This window comes from Microcebus murinus, chromosome 6, assembly GCF_040939455.1.
Source record: "Microcebus murinus isolate Inina chromosome 6, M.murinus_Inina_mat1.0, whole genome shotgun sequence".
Taxonomy (NCBI): Eukaryota; Metazoa; Chordata; class Mammalia; order Primates; family Cheirogaleidae; genus Microcebus; species Microcebus murinus.
The window spans coordinates 27,733,432-27,751,533 of record NC_134109.1 but is presented as its reverse complement, the minus strand read 5'-3'; the positions used below and the strand labels follow the sequence as shown (position 1 = coordinate 27,751,533).

The window sequence follows — 18,102 nt, the reverse complement described above, 5'->3', positions numbered from 1 at the left end:
CGAAGCAAAACAAGTTTTAAAAAAGAGAAATGTAATACTAATACAATTGAGTTATATACTGTCGATGTCCCCTTCTCATGCAGGAATGCATTAATAGTAAAACAAGATGAAACTGTGGTGGACAGAGCCAAGGCTAATGCCTCCCTTTGGGAAGCCAGATTGGAAGTCACAGAACTCTCTAGGATTGAGTATCGTGATACTTCTCGGAGACTGGCAAGAACTAACGAAGACTTGAAGAAACAGCAATATAAAATGGAGAAAGATACAATGTCTATATTAAGCTACCTGAGGAAGCAGGATCAGGAGAAAGATAATATGGTAGGTAGGTAGAAAAGCCTCCTGCGCCTCACAAAGTGCCTCTGTGGTTATATGACATGGTTATGTTGTTCAAGGATTTTAATTTCTTGAAATGTCATTGCATAGTTAAGACATTTCAGTTGACTTAACTCTCCTTGAAGCAAGATGCTTTTTTTTTAGACAATGTCTCACTCCATCACCCAGGCAATAGTGTAATCATAGCTCACTGTAGCTCCCATTCCTGGGCTCAAGTGATCCTCCTGCCTCAGCCTCCCGAAGTGCTAGGATTACAGGTGTGAGCCACTCACTGCGCTCAGTCCAAGATGCTATTTTGTAATGCTTTATTGTTATTGGCTCTTTCTTTCTTTTTTTTTTTTTTTTTTGGAGACAGAGTCTTGCTTTGTTGCCCTGGCTAGAGTGAGTGCCATGGCGTCAGCCTAGCTCACAGCAACCTCAATTTCCTGGGCTCAAGCAATCCTGCTGCCTCAGCCTCCCAAGTAGCTGGGAGTACAGGCATGCGCAACCATGCCCGGCTAATTTTTTTTTTTTTTGTATATATATATATTAGTTGGCCAATTAATTTCTTTCTATTTATAGTAGAGATGGGGTCTCACTCTTGCTCAGGCTGGTTTCGAACTCCTGACCTCGAGCAATCCGCCCATCTCGGCCTCCCAGAGTGCTAGGATTACAGGTGTGAGCCACCACGCCCGGCAGCTCTTTCTTATTTACAGTCCTTGTTGCTTGTTTTCTTATCTGAAATAAATAGAGATTGATGATTATAGGGGAACATTATGATCCACTTTAAGGACAAGAACATGTTACATGACCTATATATTTTATATATTTCTTATTTAATCCTTTTAATAACCCAGTATAGCTATAATATTGTTATAATCATTTTACAGATGAAGAAATTGACTCTCAGAAAGGACCAGTAACTTACCCAAAGTCACACAGCTAGTGAATGTTAAAAGTAGAATTCAAGTGTAACTACATTCTTCCCTTTCCTATTTGCTTCTGTAAGCCCCACAGAGACCCAAGGAAATTTCTACCTTGCTAAGGATGGTGTGCTTCCTTCCTATGTACGTTTTTGTACTTTTGCTTCCATCAACAACACATACTGTAGTCTTGTTTCAAAATGTACATAAATGGTATCATATTGTACATATCTTTTGTAACTTTTTTCACTCAATATTTTGTTTTTGTGATTTTTCAGAAAAATCAATGATTCAGTTCATTCATGTTCTTAAAAATTATAACAAGAATGGTCTATGTTTTTGTTCATTCTTAACTGCTTTATAATATCACATTAAGTAAATAAATAAAAATTTATTTATCCTTACCTGCCCCTCCCACCCCCTTACCCTTATCCTTACCCACCCCCGTTGGTCAGTTGGACGCCATTCTTTCATTGTTACAAACAGACCTTCAGTAAACATTCCTGTGTATGTCTGTGCTCATGTATGAGAGCTTCTCTAGAGTAGACACCTATTAGTGAAATTATTATTAATACATTATGGGGTATACACATCGCCAACTTCACAAGGGCTTAAATTGAGCTCCAAAGGGGTTATATCAATTGATCCTATCATAAGCATTGTATTAGAGTGAGTTCCTATTTACCTACATTTTTGTCAGCACTTGACACTATTATATTACTTAATAGTTTTTGCCAGTTTTATGAATGTAAATTATCTCATTGTTGTTTTAATTATATATTTTCCTGATTATTAGTTGCTTGAACATCTTTTATAAATTCCTTCATCCATTTTTTATTGTTCATATGTTTACTTCAGTACACATGAACTAATATTGGAGTGATGCAGAGGGTGGCTCCTACATAAGGATGACACGCATATTCATGAATCATTGCATATTTTTTTCAAATGCCACCTTCTCAGCGAGCCTTCCACATCACCCTGTTTAAATATTAAAACCACTGCCACTTTAGCACTATATAACGTCTACCCCTATTTTATTTATACACGTTACTTACATATTTGTTTATTGTACCTTTCTCTAATTAGAATGAAATGTCACAGAAGTAAAGAATTTGGGGCCTTTTTTTGGTTCGATGCTGTATCCCTAGCACTTAGCACAGGGTCTGGCATGTAGTAGGCCTGCATTAAAATTTTTTGCATGCATGAATGAGTGGCTTGTGTACTGATGCTTTGGAAAAGTTAATAATCAAAACTAAGTTCAAGAGGATATTAGAGAAATTAGATGAAATTAGAGAAATGATGAAATTAGAGAAATCAAACAACTGAACATTTGTGTGGATTTCATATATTAAAGTATAATTTTTTGTGCATTGACATCTATTTTTTACTTTCTCAGACAATTTCAATTTTAAAAATTACTCTTTGAATAGAAAGTAGTATCAAAATTGTCTTCTATAGAGTTTTGTTCTAAAGTAAGCTTTTGCGCTAACCATACAAATTATTTTCAAAATTCATTACATAGGCCGGGCGCGGTGGCTCACGCCTGTAATCCTAGCTCTCTGGGAGGCCGAGGCGGGCGGATTGCTCGAGGTCAGGAGTTCGAAACCAGCCTGAGCAAGAGCGAGACTCCGTCTCTACTATAAATAGAAAGAAATTAATTGGCCAACTAATATGTATAGAAAAAATTAGCCGGGCATGGTGGCGCATGCCTGTAGTCCCAGCTACTTGGGAGGCTGAGGCAGAAGGATTGCTTGAACTCAGGAGTTTGAGGTTGCTGTGAGCTAGGCTGATGCCAAGGCACTCACTCTAGCCTAGGCAACAAAGTGGGACTCTGTCTCAAAAAAAAAAAAAAAATTCATTACATAGAAACTTTGTGACCTATATTAGCTCATTAATTAGTATTGGTCTACATTTATCAATATCACTTATATTTCCTAATTCTCTTCTGCCTTTATATATCCAAGGTCAGCACCTGGCTGTAGCAAATGGGTAATTTCCTTACAATCATGGATTGCCATTAAGCCCAAAAGAATGACCTTGGGAGGAAGAAGCAAAGTAGTTTAAATATATACATGTTAACTAGACCTCCCATGGTTTTGTTACTTATTCTTCTTTATCCTAGAAATATATTCTCTTAAACTTTATTTAAACTGTTTATATTCTTATTTCATGTTAATAATAGAAATATTAGAAATGAAGTGTTTTAAAAACTTTTATCTTGAACAAAATTAGGAGATTTTTTCTTAAGATTGGGTTTTTGTATTTAAGGATTCATTGAATCAATCACAAAATCTCATTACATGTCATACCTGTTCTATATGACTTAGGACTGTCCCAGTTTATTTTTTAGAATTTCCAGGTTTTCCTTAAGCTCTGGTCTAAGATATATTTACAACAGTATCTCATCTTCTGTATCCTTGATTCTATAACCATGTCAATGAGTCTTTCATTTAAAAGCCTACTCAAGTTCCCTATTAAAATGAAGTAGCATTCCTTGGAGAAATGTTTGATTCCAGGACTAGGGCAGAGAATGTAAAAGATGAGCCTGGAATATCTTGTTCCAGGAAATAAAAAATGTTAAAGGACTTGGGGGTTAGTTTGAAGGGGCTGCCATTGGCCAAATCTGGGACAATCAAAATAAATAATGACAGTAATAGATTATAACCAATCAAACAAAATAAGAATCCATGAGTTTTTACTACTAATAAATACAACATTAATAAATAAGGGATAGGCTGGGCGCGGTGGCTTACGCCTGTAATCCTAGCACTCTGGGAGGCCACGGCAGGTGGATTGCTCAAGGTCAGGAGTTTGAAACCAGCCTGAGCAAGAGCGAGACCCCATCTCTACTATAAATAGAAAGAAATTGGACAACTAATATATATAGAAAAAATTAGCCAGGCATGGTGGTGCATGCCTGTAGTCCCAGCTACTTGGGAGACTGAGGCAGCAGGATCGCTTGAGCCCAGGAGTTTGAGGTTGCCGTGAGCTCGGCTGATGCCATGGCACTCACTCTAGCCTGAGAAACAAAGTGAGACTCTGTCTCAAATAATAATAATAATAATACAATACAATACAATACAATACAATACAATAAAAAAAAGGATAGTGCGTGCCTGTAATCCCAATCACTTGGAAGTCTAAGGCAGGAGGATTGCTTGAACCCAGGAATTTTGAGGTTACAGTGAGCTATGATCAGGCCACCTCACTCCAGCCTGAGCTGCAGAGTGAGATCGTGTCACTAAATAAATACGGAATAAAGGAAAGCTTCTTCTTATAGTAGAATGCCAATTAGCAAATTTCCAAGGAGTGATTAAAGGAGTGAGTTTTAAAAAATCATTATGTGGCATCATAGTAATAACTGAATCAGTCAAGAATCACCAGTGGGCCGGGCGCGGTGGCTCACGCCTGTAATCCTAGCTCCCTGGGAGGCTGAGGCGGGCGGATTGCTCAAGGTCAGGAGTTCAAAACCAGCCTGAGCAAGAGCGAGACCCCGTCTCTACTATAAATAGAAATAAATTAATTGGCCAACTGATATGTATATAAAAAATTAGCCGGGCATGGTGGCGCATGCCTGTAGTCCCAGCTACTGGGGAGGCTGAGGCAGTAGGATCGCTTGAGCCCAGGAGTTTGTGGTTGCTGTGAGCTAGGCTGATGCCACGGCACTCACTCTAGCCTGGGCAACAAAGCGAGACTCTGTCTCAAAAAAAAAAAAAAAAAGAATCACCAGTGGATGCTGAAACTATTGGGTGAAAGCTTAATGAGGATAATTGCATAGTTTCAAAATATCTTCCACAAAATAATTACAAAAGAAAAAAATAGTAGCATTTAGGTAGAGAAAGCTGGCAGACACAATCCTAACCAATTGACTAAATTAACATCAATCACCTCATGATGTGATGTACTGAAAAAGACACATAATCACTTAGTATGTGCCTGCCAAAAATGCATGACCCAAATCTATTCCTGAGGAAGCATCAGACAAGCCAAACCCTGGCCAAGATTCTTAAAACAATAACAATTTAAAGACAAAGACTGAGAAACTGTTCCAGATTAAAGGAAACTAAGACACATGATAACTAAATGCAATTCGTGATAAGGGTTATATCCTGGATCAGAAAAATAAAAGTTGCAATAAAGTACATTATTGGGACAATTGGTGGCAGAATTTAAATATGGAGTATACATTAAATAATAGTATATCAATGTTAAATTTCTTGATTTTGATAATTGTACTGTGCTTACAAAAGGGAATGTCCTTTTTCTTAGAAAATACTGAATTATTTAGGGGTAAAGGAGCATGATGTCTGAAACTTATTCTTACATGGTCCAGGAAGAAATTATATATACACGTGTATATATAAATAAGAGAGAGGGAAAGCAAATGTGGCAAAATTAATGTATATGAGTGAAGAATATGTGGAAACTCTTTGTATTCTATTTATTTATTTATTTATTTATTTATGTATTTATTTATTTATTTATTTATTTATTTATTTATTTATTTATTTATTTATTGAGACAGAGTCTCACTCCATTGCCCAGGCTAGACTGCCATGGCGTCAGCCTACCTCAAAGCAACCTCAAACTCCTAGGCTCAAGCGATCCTGCTGCCTCAGCCTGCCGAGTAGCTGGGATTACAGGAACGTGCCACCATGCCCAGCGTTTTTCTATATATTTTTAGTTATCCAATTAATTTATTTCTATCTTTAGTAGAGACGAGGTCTCGCTCTTGCTCAGGCTGGTTTCGAACTCCTGACCTTGAGCAATCCTCCCTCCTTGGCCTCCCAGAGTGCTAGGATTACAGGCGTGAGCCATCGTGCTTAGCCTAAATATATATGACTTTTATTTGAAATATTTAAATTTGTTTTTACCTAAAAGTTTTCTTTAAAAAAGTTACCCAGATAAGAGAAATGTAAATAAAAACCACACTCATATACCATCTCACACCCATTAGGATGACTACTATAAAAAAAAAACCCAGAAAATAAGGTCAGGCCTGGTGGCTCACGGCTGTAATCCTAGCATTTTGGGAGGCAAAGGCAGGAGGATTGCTGGAAGTCAGGAACTGAAGATCCTCATGAGCAAGAGCGAGACTCTATCTCTACAAAAATAGAAAACTTAGCTGGGTGTATAGGCATGCACCTATAATCACAGCTACTTAGAAGGCTGAGTGAGACAGGAGTATCTTTTTGAGCCCAGGTGTTTGAGGTTGCAGTGATGATGATGCCACTGCACTCTATTCCAGGCAATAGAGTGAGACCCTGTCTCCAAATAGCAACAACAACAACCCAGAAAATAACAAATGTTGGCAGTGATGTGGAAAAACTGGAAACTTTGTGCATTGTTGGTAGGAATGTAAAATGTTGTAGCCATTATGGAAAACATGAAAGTTCCTAAAAAAAATTAAAAATAGAATTGCCAATCTCACTTCTGGGTATATGCAAAAGAATTCAGAGCTGGATCTTGAAGAGATATTTTCATACCCATATTCATTGCAGCATTATTCACAACAGCCAAGAGGTAAAAGCAACCCAAATGTTCCTTGATGGATGAATGGATAGAGAAAATGTGGTGTATATACAATGGAATATTATGCAGTGTTAAAATCCTGTCACATCCTAAGACATGGATGAGTCTCAAGGATATTTTGGTTAATAAAATAAGCCAGGCCGGGCACGGTGGCTCACACCTATAATCCTAGCACTCTGGGAAGTCAGGAGTTCAAAACCAGCCTGAGCAAGAGCGAGACCCGTCTCTACTATAAATATGAAGAAATTAATTGGCCAACTAATAGATATAGAAAAAATCAGCCGGGCATGGTGGCGCATGCCTGTAGTCCCAGCTACTCGGGAGGCTGAGGCAGCAGGATTGCTTGAGCCCAGGAGTTTGAGGTTGCTGTGAGCTAGGCTGAAGCCAGGACACTCACTCTAGCCTGGGCAACAAAGCGAGACTCTGTCTCAAAACAAAAAACAAAAAGAAAAAAAAATAAGCCAGTCACAGAATGACAAATACTATATGATTCCACTCATGACGTATCTAAAATAGTCAAAATCATAGAAATGGAAAGTAGAGGTGGTTGCCAAGTGCTGGGAGGAGATATGAGGGGGAATTAGTGTTTAATGGGTATAGTTTCAGGTTTGCAAAATGAAAAGTTCTAGAGATCTGTTGCACAACAATATGAATATACTTAACACTGCTGAACTGTATGCTTATAAATAAGACAGTAAATTTAATATTGCATTTTTTACTATAATAAAATTACCCAGGTAATTCTGATGATAACCAGGTTTTAGAAACTGGCAATAGTAGGTTAAAGATATGGGGAGAGATAAGGCATAGAGCCATTTCTTTACCTTCCTGACTGTTATTTCCATCTTCTATAGATTGACAAACTGAAACAGCAATTGACTGAAACAAAAGAAAAAGCTGAAGAGGAGAAGGAAAAATTGGTGAGTTATTTCTGTACTCGAATATTTCACTTCATAAGTGGTCAGGTGTCTGGTGAGCTCAGGTACTTAAGATCCAATGAGAGTAAATGAATAAGTTCTCTGAGCAGCTCAACGAGCTTAAAGCCCACACATCTGATCGTACAGAAGCTCAAAAATAACATGAAAATATGTTATTAGCTGGGCATGGTGGCTCATGCCTGTAATTCTAGCATTCTGGGAGGCTGAGGTGGGAGGATGGCTTGAGCTCAGGTGTTTGAGACCAGCCGGAGCAAGAGTGAGACCCTGTCTCTTCTAAAAATAGAAAAATTACCTGGGTGTCATGGCACGCATCTGTAGTCCCAGCTACTTGGGAGGCCAAGGCAGGAGAATCCCTTGAGCCCAGGAGTTTGAAGTTGCTGTGAGCTGTGATGATGCCATTGCACTCTACCCAGGGCAACCGAATAAAACTCTGTCTCAAAAAACAAAAAGGAAATTGAACCTCACTCCCTCCCCCTTCACATTTAAAAAATATATATGTTATTGTCAAAAACTATATGGCATTAATGATACTTACTAATCCTGAGGTTGTTATTGTTTCTAGGGCTTTTCAGTGGACAGAGCTACGAAATAAATGTTTTAAAAAGAATAAAATAGATCATGAGTCCATTCTAATACTTTCAGTTCAGATGCAAGAATACAGTGGTTTTTTTGTTTGTTTTTTGAGACATACTCTCACACTGTTGTCCAGGCTAGAGTGCCCCAGCATCAGCCTAGCTCACAGTAACCTCAGACTCCTGGGCTCAAGCAATTCTTTCTGCCTCAGCCTCCCAAGTAGCTGGGACTACAGGCATGCACCACGATGCCCGGCTAATTTTTTCTATATATTTTTAGTTGTTCAATTAATTTTTTTCTATTTATACTAGAGACGGGGTCTCACTCTTGCTCAGGCTGGTTTTGAACTCCTGACCTTGAGCGATCCACCTACCTCGGCCTCCCAGAGTGCTAGGATTACAGGCATGAGCCACCATGCCCAGCCAGGAATACAGTGTTTTTACCTAACCTAATCTGTAGCTCCTTTCTCCCTTCTCAAAAATCTTAGTTCTTTTTTTTTTTTTTTTTTTTTGAGACAGAGTCTCACTTTGTTGCCCAGGCTAGAGTGAGTGCCGTGGCGTCAGCCTAGCTCACAGCAACCTCAAACTCCTGGGCTCAAGCGATCCTCCTGCCTCAGCCTCCCGAGTAGCTGGGACTACAGGCATGTGCCACCATGCCCGGCTAATTTTTTTTTTTATATATATATATCAGTTGGCCAATTAATTTCTTTCTATTTATAGTAGAGATGGGGTCTTGCTCTTGCTCAGGCTGGTTTCGAACTCCTGACCTTGAGCAATCCGCCCGCCTCGGCCTCCCAGAGTGGTAGGATTACAGGCGTGAGCTACCAGGCCCGGCCAAAAAAAAAAATCTTAGTTCTTAATGATAACAATTATCTAGTTGTTTAAACCTTAATATATCAACAATCTTAGAATACTTATACTACCACTAACAATAAATTACTCTAAACAGTTTAAGATTTGGGGGAGCATTTTTCTTCCTTATGATATATACCAATAAGGATCTATCGTCAAATTGCAAGGTCTAAAAACCATTTGATGCAAAAGACAAGTCCTCCAAGCAAAATAAAAAGAAAAGAAAAGAAGAACCATTTGAAATTCCTTTCTGTGAGGTTATGCCACCAACTCAACAACACATTTTGCTTTTGATTTTTAGTGATTTCTTTTTATTTTTTATTTTATTTTTTAGAGATAGGGTCTCTTGCTATGTTGCTCAGGCTAGTCTTGAACTCCTGGCCTTGAGCAATCCTTTTGCCTCAGCCTCCCAAGTAATTGGGACTATAAGTGTGTACCACTTCACCCAGCTTAGAGGTTACTTTTTAAAAATCTAGTTTTGCATCTAAAATTATGTAATTATGATTATGTAAAATATACAAGGTTCAAGTCTATGAAACAAATTATATACTGAGAAATATAACTTCTATTCATGTTTTTTACATACCATCTCCTTCTCCCTGTAGAAAACCATTTTAATCATTTTATGGTCTTATTATTTTAAAAAGCATATGTAATAAATATAAACAAACAATATATATATATATATTTGTGTCTCGTCTTTCTTGGATAAAAGGTAGCATACAACATACATAGATCTGTACCTGCTTTTTTTCACTTAAAAATATTTCTTGGAGATCATGCCACAGCAGTCTGTAGAGATATTCCTTGTTCCTGTTTATAGTTATGTGGTAGTCCATTGTGTAGATGTACCATAGTTTATTCAAATGGTCCTTGTCTTAGTTCAGGCTTCCATGACAGATTACCACAGACTGAGGTGCTTAAACAACAAACATTTATTTCTTACAGTTCTGGAGGCTAGAAATCTGAGGTCAGGGTGCCAACATGATTGGGTTCTTGATGAGGGCTCACAGATGGCTGCCTTCTTGCTGTATCTTTAGGTGGTGGGAAGAGAAAGCTCTGGTGTCTTCATCTTTTCTCTTCACCAATCCCATCTTGGAGGCTCTACCCTCATAACCTCATCTAAACCTAATTCCCCTCAAAGGCCACACTTCCAAATGCTATTACATTGGGAATTACGGATTCAACATACGAATTAGGGGAGGGCCACATTCAGGCATAGCAATCCTCCCCCACCTTTTTTTTTAGAGACAGATTTTGCGCTGTTGCCTTGGCTGGAATGCAGTGGCCCAACCACAGCTCACTGTAACCTCGAACTCCTGGTTTCAAGGGATCCTCTCGAATCAGCCTCCCGAGCAGCTAGGACCACAAGCTTGTGCCACCATACCTAATTTTTATTTTTTGTAGACATAAGGATTCACTATGTTGCCCAGGGTGGTCTTAAACTCCTGCCCTCAAGTGAGACTCTCTCCTTGGCCTCCCAAAGTACTAGGATTATAGGCATGAGTCACTGTACCTGGCCAACAATCTCCTTTTCATGGATAGTTGGGTTGTTTCCAGTCTTTTGCTATTATAGTTAGATAGTTAGTGCTCCAATAAAGAGCCTTGTGTGTACACCTTTTCTTTTCTTTCTATTTTTTTTTTTTTTTTTTTTGAGACAGGGTCTTGCTTTGTAACCCATCCTAGTTTATTGCAACTTCAAAGTCCTCTGCTCAAGCAATCCTCCTGCTTCAGCCTCCCAAGTAGCTGGGACTACAGACATATTCCACCACGTCTGGGTAATTTTTCTATTTTTTGTGGAGACAGGGTTTTGTTCTTGCTTAAGCTGGTCTCAAACTCCTGGCCTCAAGCAATACTCCCACCTCAGCCTCATGAGTGCTAGGATTATAGGTATGAGCCACTATGCCCAGATCACATTTTCACATTTTGACTGCTATGTTTTTGAGATAGACTCCTAGAAGTGGTATTGCTGGGTCAGAAAAAATATATAATTTTTCTAGATACTGCCTAATTTCTATCTATAGATATTATGTCATTTTGTAATACCACTAATCATGTATGAGACTGCCTGTTTTCTCACAGCTTCATTGAACTGAGTATATTGTCAAACTTGATTTTTGCCAGTGAGGTGAGAAATGGTATTTCAGTGTAGTTTCAATTTGCACTTCTCTTGTTATGCATTAGGTTGAGCAGTTTTTCATTTTTGAGGGCCATCTACATTTCTTTTGTCATCTTTTATTCATTTTTTTAATTGTTATTGGCCCTTTTCACCTCCTCCCTCTTTTTCTCTCTCTCCTTCCTTCACTTCCCTCTCTTCCTCCTCTTTTTCCTTCCTTCCCCCTTCTTTTCCTCCTCCTTCCTTGAAATGTTCCTCTCTCTTCTTTCCTCTACCATCTTCTTTATTTATTAGTCATATTTACCCTTCCTTTGTCATTTAACCTTCTCACTTTTAACTGAGGTCAAGGATATTTATCCTCTTCACAGATTAAAGATTTGTTTGGCCTTCTCATACCTCTTTTTAATAAATATAGACATTTTCTTCCTTTTATACAAGATTAGCTTATATAGAAACTTTCTAGAATGTTTTTCTTATTTAAGGCAGTTGGGATCTTTTTATAGAAATAAAAATTTTATGCAAAAACAAAGAGGGGGCATTTCTTCACAGAAGATATATAAATGGCTTAAGACTTTAAATGGAACATGACTATGGCACTTCTGTTCTTTTTCCTAACTCATTTACCTCTTTTTTGAATACAGGAACAAAAGTATACCATGCAAATACAGGAGCTAGAGGGACAGTTCCATCAAAAAGCCAAAGAAATTGGCATGATTCAGACAGAATTGAAGACAATAAGACAATTTCAAAAGAGAAAAATCCAAGTGGAGAAAGAATTAGATGATGTAAGTTCCTTTTCTTTTTTGAAAAAAAGATTAATTAACTACTTGCAGAGCCTTTACAAACATTTACTTCTGTAAGATAGCAAAAAATTATTTTTGACGTTTTACAGATTATTTGAGAGAAAAGGGTAAGGTATATCAGGTTAGGACTAGATGCCAAAGGTCTTCACTTTAGACTTTTCCTTTTTTTTTTTTTTTGACAGAGTCTCACTTTCTTGCCTAGGCTCGAGTGCCATGGAGTCAGCCTAGCTCACAGCAACCTCAAACTCCTGGGCTAAAGTGATCCTCCTGCCTCAGCCTCCTGGGTAGCTGGGACTATAGGCATGTGCCACCATGCCCAGCTAATTTTTTCTGTTGTTAGTTGTTTTGGCTAATTTCTTTCTATTTATAGTAGAGATGGGGTCTGGCTTTTGCTCAGGCTGGTTTTGAACTGACCTTGAGCTATCCACCCCCCTTGGCCTCTAAGAGTGCTAGGATTAGTGTATCAGGTTTTATCGAAGGAATATAAAGTTTTGTTTTCTGTGAAAATGCTGCAGCTTGAAATCAACATAACTTTTCAGGAACTCTTAAAATAGCTATCCTATGTGTAGGTATACGTTGAATGAATTAAGAACTATTAATAGTTGTGCATATTCTAGTGGGCCATAATGTGATTTTTTTAAAAAAAGAACAATGTTGCCATCTAGTGGAGAAATAGATTTCAAACCTTTCAAAAAGAACTGTTGAGGAAGGTTTAAAATTTGAAGGCAAAAAATACTGGTTTATGATAAAAAATAAGGTAATTCTGTGGAATTCCAAATGTGGCAGAACCAAGGCAGATATGGGGCCTGTGAATTTAAATTTGGGAGGTATACATTAGGAAAGAAAATTAATTATACTATGTATATAGAATTCATGGTACAATTCTAATTTTGTGCAAATTAAAAAGAGATTAATTAAATTTAGATTATCAAAAAGTATTCAAGGCATACATTTTAAAGAAAAAATGACTTCTATATACCTGATTAACAAAAGATCCATATATTGTTAGGTCGCAGTTATTTTTTAATAGTTTTAGTCCTTTTTGACAAAGTGATAATACTCATTTCTGCAAATTTAGCTTAGCTGATAAAAGAATAAAATAAAAATACCATATCCCTCACAATTACATGACCTAGAGGTAATCATTGTTAATACTTAGGTATATAGTTGTTTCTTTCTTCCTCTGCTGTATAGAAACATATTTTAAAATATCTATATCTATTTTCATAAAAGTGAAGTCATTATAAACAAATTGTTAACCTGATTTTTCACTTTATATATTGTGGACATTCTTCAGTGCCATTAAATATTTTTCTTAAAATGTTTTGAATAGATGCATGGAATTCCACTGGGTAGATGTATCATAATTTATGCATTGGTTACTTGCTATTGGACATTTGGACTGTTTTCTAATTTTTCACTATTATAAACTGCGGTGAACATCTAAGGAAAAAAATCTTTTTCTATATCTTTAATTTGTTTTTAGGATAACTTCTTAGGAGTAGAATTTATAGGTAAATAAGCATGAACTTTTAAAGATTTGTGATGTATACTACCTAATTACCTTTTGAAGATTTAAGCCATTTAAAAAAATTATATAAAAAATTTAGGGAGAAAGAAGAGCATCTGAAAGAGATTATACAAAATGGAGATTTAATACTTTTATAACAGATTATAGTTAAGGAAATTTGTTAAGTCTACAGAATAATATTAAACATAATAATAACTAACCTATATATTAAATGGTTACTATGCTAAATACTTCACATGTACTATTTGTTATTTAATCCTTACCATACCCCTACGAGATAGGTACTATTACAGTCACCTTTTTATGCTTGGAGACCAAGTTAAGTGACTTGCCCAGGGGCAACAGCTACTGTCAAACAGCTAGAGGGAGAGGCAGCTTTTGATTCTGATCTACTGTGTTTCCCCGGAAATAAGACAGGGTCCTATATTTATTTTTCCTCAAGAAGACACCCTAGGGCTTATTTTCAGGGGATGTGTTATTTTTTTTAAGTACGGTACAACAATCTACATTTATTCAAATATAGTTAAGTCGTCTTCTTCTGGAACATCATAACTCTCCAAACCCCGAATTCCATCCTGAATTTCTTGCAACTCTATTTCCTTTAAAACCATTGGCCCCAATCTCTTATGTCAAGCAATATAGCTCTCATGGGGCAGATGAGAAGAGCTGCTCATCTTTGCTGCTCTGCGACGAAATGCATGGGTTGTGCAGATATGCTGCGTAGCCACACCCATCACTAGGTCTTATTTTTGGGGTAGGGCTTATATTGCACAAATGCTTAGAAATCCTGCTAGGGCTTATTTTATGGGTAGGTCTTATTTTTGGGGAAACATGGTATTTGATGGAAAGCCTTTCTGTACAGCTTTTTTTTTTTTTTTTTTTTTCTGAGACAGAATCTCGCTCTGCCACCTGGGCTAGACTGCAGTGGCATCATCTGTAAATAACCTATAGTTCACTGTTAATAACCTGAAACTCCCGGGCTCCAGTGGTTCCCTTGCCTCAACCTCACAAGTAGCTGGGACTATCAGTGTGTACTACCAAGCCTTCCTAATTTTTCCATTTTCTATAAAGACAGGGTCTCTTGCTCAGGCTGGTCTCTAACTCCTGGGCTGAAGCAGCCCTCCCACCTGGGCTTCCTAGAATGTTAAGATTACAGGCATGTGGCCGGGCGCTGTGGCTCACGCCTGTAATCCTAGCTCTTGGGAGGCCGAGGCGGGCGGATTGCTCAAGGTCAGGAGTTCGAAACCAGCCTGAGCAAGAGCGAGACCCCGTCTCTACTATAAATAGAAAGAAATTAATTGGCCAACTGATATATATATATAAAAAATTAGCCGGGCATGGTGGCGCATGCCTGTAGTCCCAGCTACTCGGGAGGCTGAGGCAGAAGGATCACTCAAGCCCAGGAGTTTGAGGTTGCTGTGAGCTAGGCTGACGCCACGGCACTCACTCTAGCCTGGACAACAAAGCGAGACTCTGTCTCAAAAAAAAAAAAAAAAAAAAAAAAGATTACAGGCATGAGTCACCACGCCTGGCCTCTGCTGCCCTTTCTGTGGCATGAGTGTTAGATTGAATATGCCTATTTCTTTTTTTTTTTTCAGAGTATCATATCTTTTGTTGTCATCAAGTAAGAATATGTCTATTTCAATCTTAATCATTCTTCCCCATAAATATAGACTATAGGGATCATTGCTTTAAATTAATTCAACTTTAATTTACTAAAATAATTTTATGTCCTTTCTATTCCATACAGTTTTAGAGAACAGAAGTAGGATACATCCATAGCAATCATGAGGAGATATTTTTTAGATTGATATTAGAAAGAATTTTTTTCAAATGGAAATTATGAATGGGTAGCCTAGTGAATTAATGAGATTTGAGTTAGTGATAATTCTGTCTCAGGACATCTTTCTTATAGAAGGAATTTCTATATTAGTTGGGAATATTATGTAGTCTAACTCCTAGTTCTCCTCTAATTCTAAAATTTTATGATTCTGTCATTCTACATGTCTCAATAGATGGTATTTAGAAAATATGATTATGAGAACAACTTGTCTGAATGTTTTGAGATCTGTTATTCATTAAAGGCTTTTAAAAAACTCAATATAGTAGTCCCCCCTTATCCACAGGGAACACACTCCAAGACCCACAGTAGATGTCTGAAACTGCAAATAGTACTGGACCCTACATATACTATGCTTTTTCCCATACATACATATCTAAGATAAAGTTTAATTTCTAAATTAGGCACAGTAAAAGATAAACAACAAAAACTAATAAAATAGAACAATTATAACAATATACTGTAATAAAAGTTATGTAAATGTGGTCCCTCTCTCTCGCTCCCCAAAATATCTTAATGTTTTTGGACTATAGTTGACCATGGGTAACTGAAACCACAGATAAGGGGGGACTACTGTATTGATCTTGTAAATGTATAGAAGATTAAGAGAAATATGGTACTTAGAGGCAAGAACACCAACTTTTCTTTGTCTTCAAGATTAAAAGGTAATGTAGAACAGATAATGTTTCTTTATAGGGATTTTCTGGGAATATGCCCCAATCAACCCCATTTCCTATTGACCATTTTTAACTTTTTTGTTATTTTGATTTTAGCTGAAGGAGAATTTAAGGAACACAGAGTGGAAACATCAGGAGACTCTTAGAAGACTGGAAGGCAGGTTTTTTGAAGAAAAGGTAGGGAATATTTGGGTTAAGAAATGTTTTGTTTTACTGGAACAACATAAGTGTATTCTGAGACGTATCAATCTTCCATTTGGTATCTTATTAGAAGATTAAAAGATTATTATTGAATAATAGCAGAATAAAAATCAGGGAAAACAAAACCTTCTGTTTTGGAAATCTCAATGTCTAGTCATTTTTTTCCCTCTCCAATTCAGAGATTCTTAAAATCCTCTACAGGGATTGTCATCTTATGAAGGCTTCAGTACACATCTCCCTCAGCTTGGTATTCCCCTGGTGGGACTACATGATCTACATTATGTAGGGGAGATAAGATTGGAGAAGTCACTCTGGTGTATGTAGGAAGATGATCCCTTAGTCAAGCCGAGCTAAGGATGTTAATAAAAGGGGAATCAAAAATGCTCCTTAGCATATCACAAACTTCCAAGTTTCTCTGTGTTTCTGAAGTTAATTCTCTAAATTGTGAGAAATACATTGGAACACTTCTCTTGTACAGAATCCTTTCAGAGGCCTCATGTTTTTTCTTTAATTAATTATTTTAATTGTTTCTCTAATTTTTCATTCTTGGGAAAGAATTGGTATAGGGATGTAGGGAGTTGAGAGTAGGGCAATTAAGTACCTATGAGGTTTAGTTAAGAGAAATTGTTTTAGAAAGTATTTCTAGGTTTCTAGTTTATATGTTGAATAACCTGGAAGGAGTGGGGCAGGATCAGCACCCTCGTGCTTTCCCTCTGAGACATTTCCTGGCACTGTCAGGAATGAAAGCCCTAAAGATTAGACTGCTCTCAGTAGCCTCCTCCCTCTACTGCACCCTAATCTTGATCCCTTTTCTACTTGGTATAGGAAATAAAGGTTAGAAGTGCTTGTCGGTTTATAGAATACCTGAAGCTGGGTAATTTATAAAGAAAAGAGGTTTATTTGGCTCATGGTTCTCCTGGCTGTACAAGAAGCATGGCACCAGCATCTGCATCTGGTTAGGGGCTCAAGCTACTTACGCTCATGGCAGAAAGGGAAGGGGAGCTGGCATGTGCAGATCACATGGCCAGAGAGAAAGCAAAAGAGAGGGGAAAGGTGCCAGGTTCTTTTTAACAAACAGATTTCCAGGGAACTCTTGTGAATACTAATAGAGTGAGAACTCACTCATTACCTGGAGGGTGGCACCAAGCCATTCATGAGGGATCTGCCCCCATGACCCAGACACCTCCCATTAGGCCCTACCTCCAACACTGGGGATTAGATTTCAACATGAGACTTGGTAGGGCCAAATAAATCAAATCCAAATAATAGCACATTGCTTATGTAAATAGGATTTTTATATCTGAAGTAGGCAGCTGCTGGCCTTTCCCTCATGGTTACAAGACAGTTACTGCAGCTCCAAGCTTCCTCTGTATTCAAAGCAAAAAGAAGAGTGGCTCTAGCAGTATCTCTCCCTTTTATCTAGAAATCATAAAAACTTTCCCAGAAGCTCCTAGCAGATTTGACCAGATCCATGTTATAAAGGATGCTAGGATAGTATTTTGTTTTTCCAGCCACTAATAGAAGATAAGAAGGAGAAAGGAGGATGGGACTGAGTGTTGGGTTGGCCAGCCACAGCAATATCAGACTCACCATGTTAGGTATAAACTTCATGGGTATTTCTCCTATGCTGGTTTGAGCCCTCGTGCTGCTGCTTCATGGCAGTGGGCTTTCCAGTAGGCATGTTCATTCATCTCATACCTCAGCTTGCTCCACCTGGTCATATAAAGGATGTCCCCAAGTCATCAGTGTTTTGTTTGATTTTGTTTTTCCATTTATTCTTTTCTATTCATTAAACCACAAAG

At 37.7% G+C, this 18,102-nt stretch overlaps 1 protein-coding gene and 1 pseudogene across 3 annotated transcripts in view; both read left to right on the top strand.

The window, feature by feature from the left end:
• Window positions 1-18,102, top strand: part of BBOF1 (basal body orientation factor 1) — a 46,859-nt gene that overhangs the window by 7,897 nt on the left and 20,860 nt on the right. For all 3 annotated transcript variants that reach the window (XM_012741822.3, XM_012741814.3, XM_076003867.1), the window contains exons 2-5: window positions 84-318; window positions 7,625-7,690; window positions 11,890-12,033; window positions 16,196-16,276. In XM_012741822.3, coding sequence (XP_012597276.1) covers window positions 84-318; window positions 7,625-7,690; window positions 11,890-12,033; window positions 16,196-16,276 — 526 coding nt within the window. The remainder of the gene's footprint in view (window positions 1-83; window positions 319-7,624; window positions 7,691-11,889; window positions 12,034-16,195; window positions 16,277-18,102) is intronic.
• Window positions 2,083-2,178, top strand: LOC142871684 (uncharacterized; annotated as a pseudogene).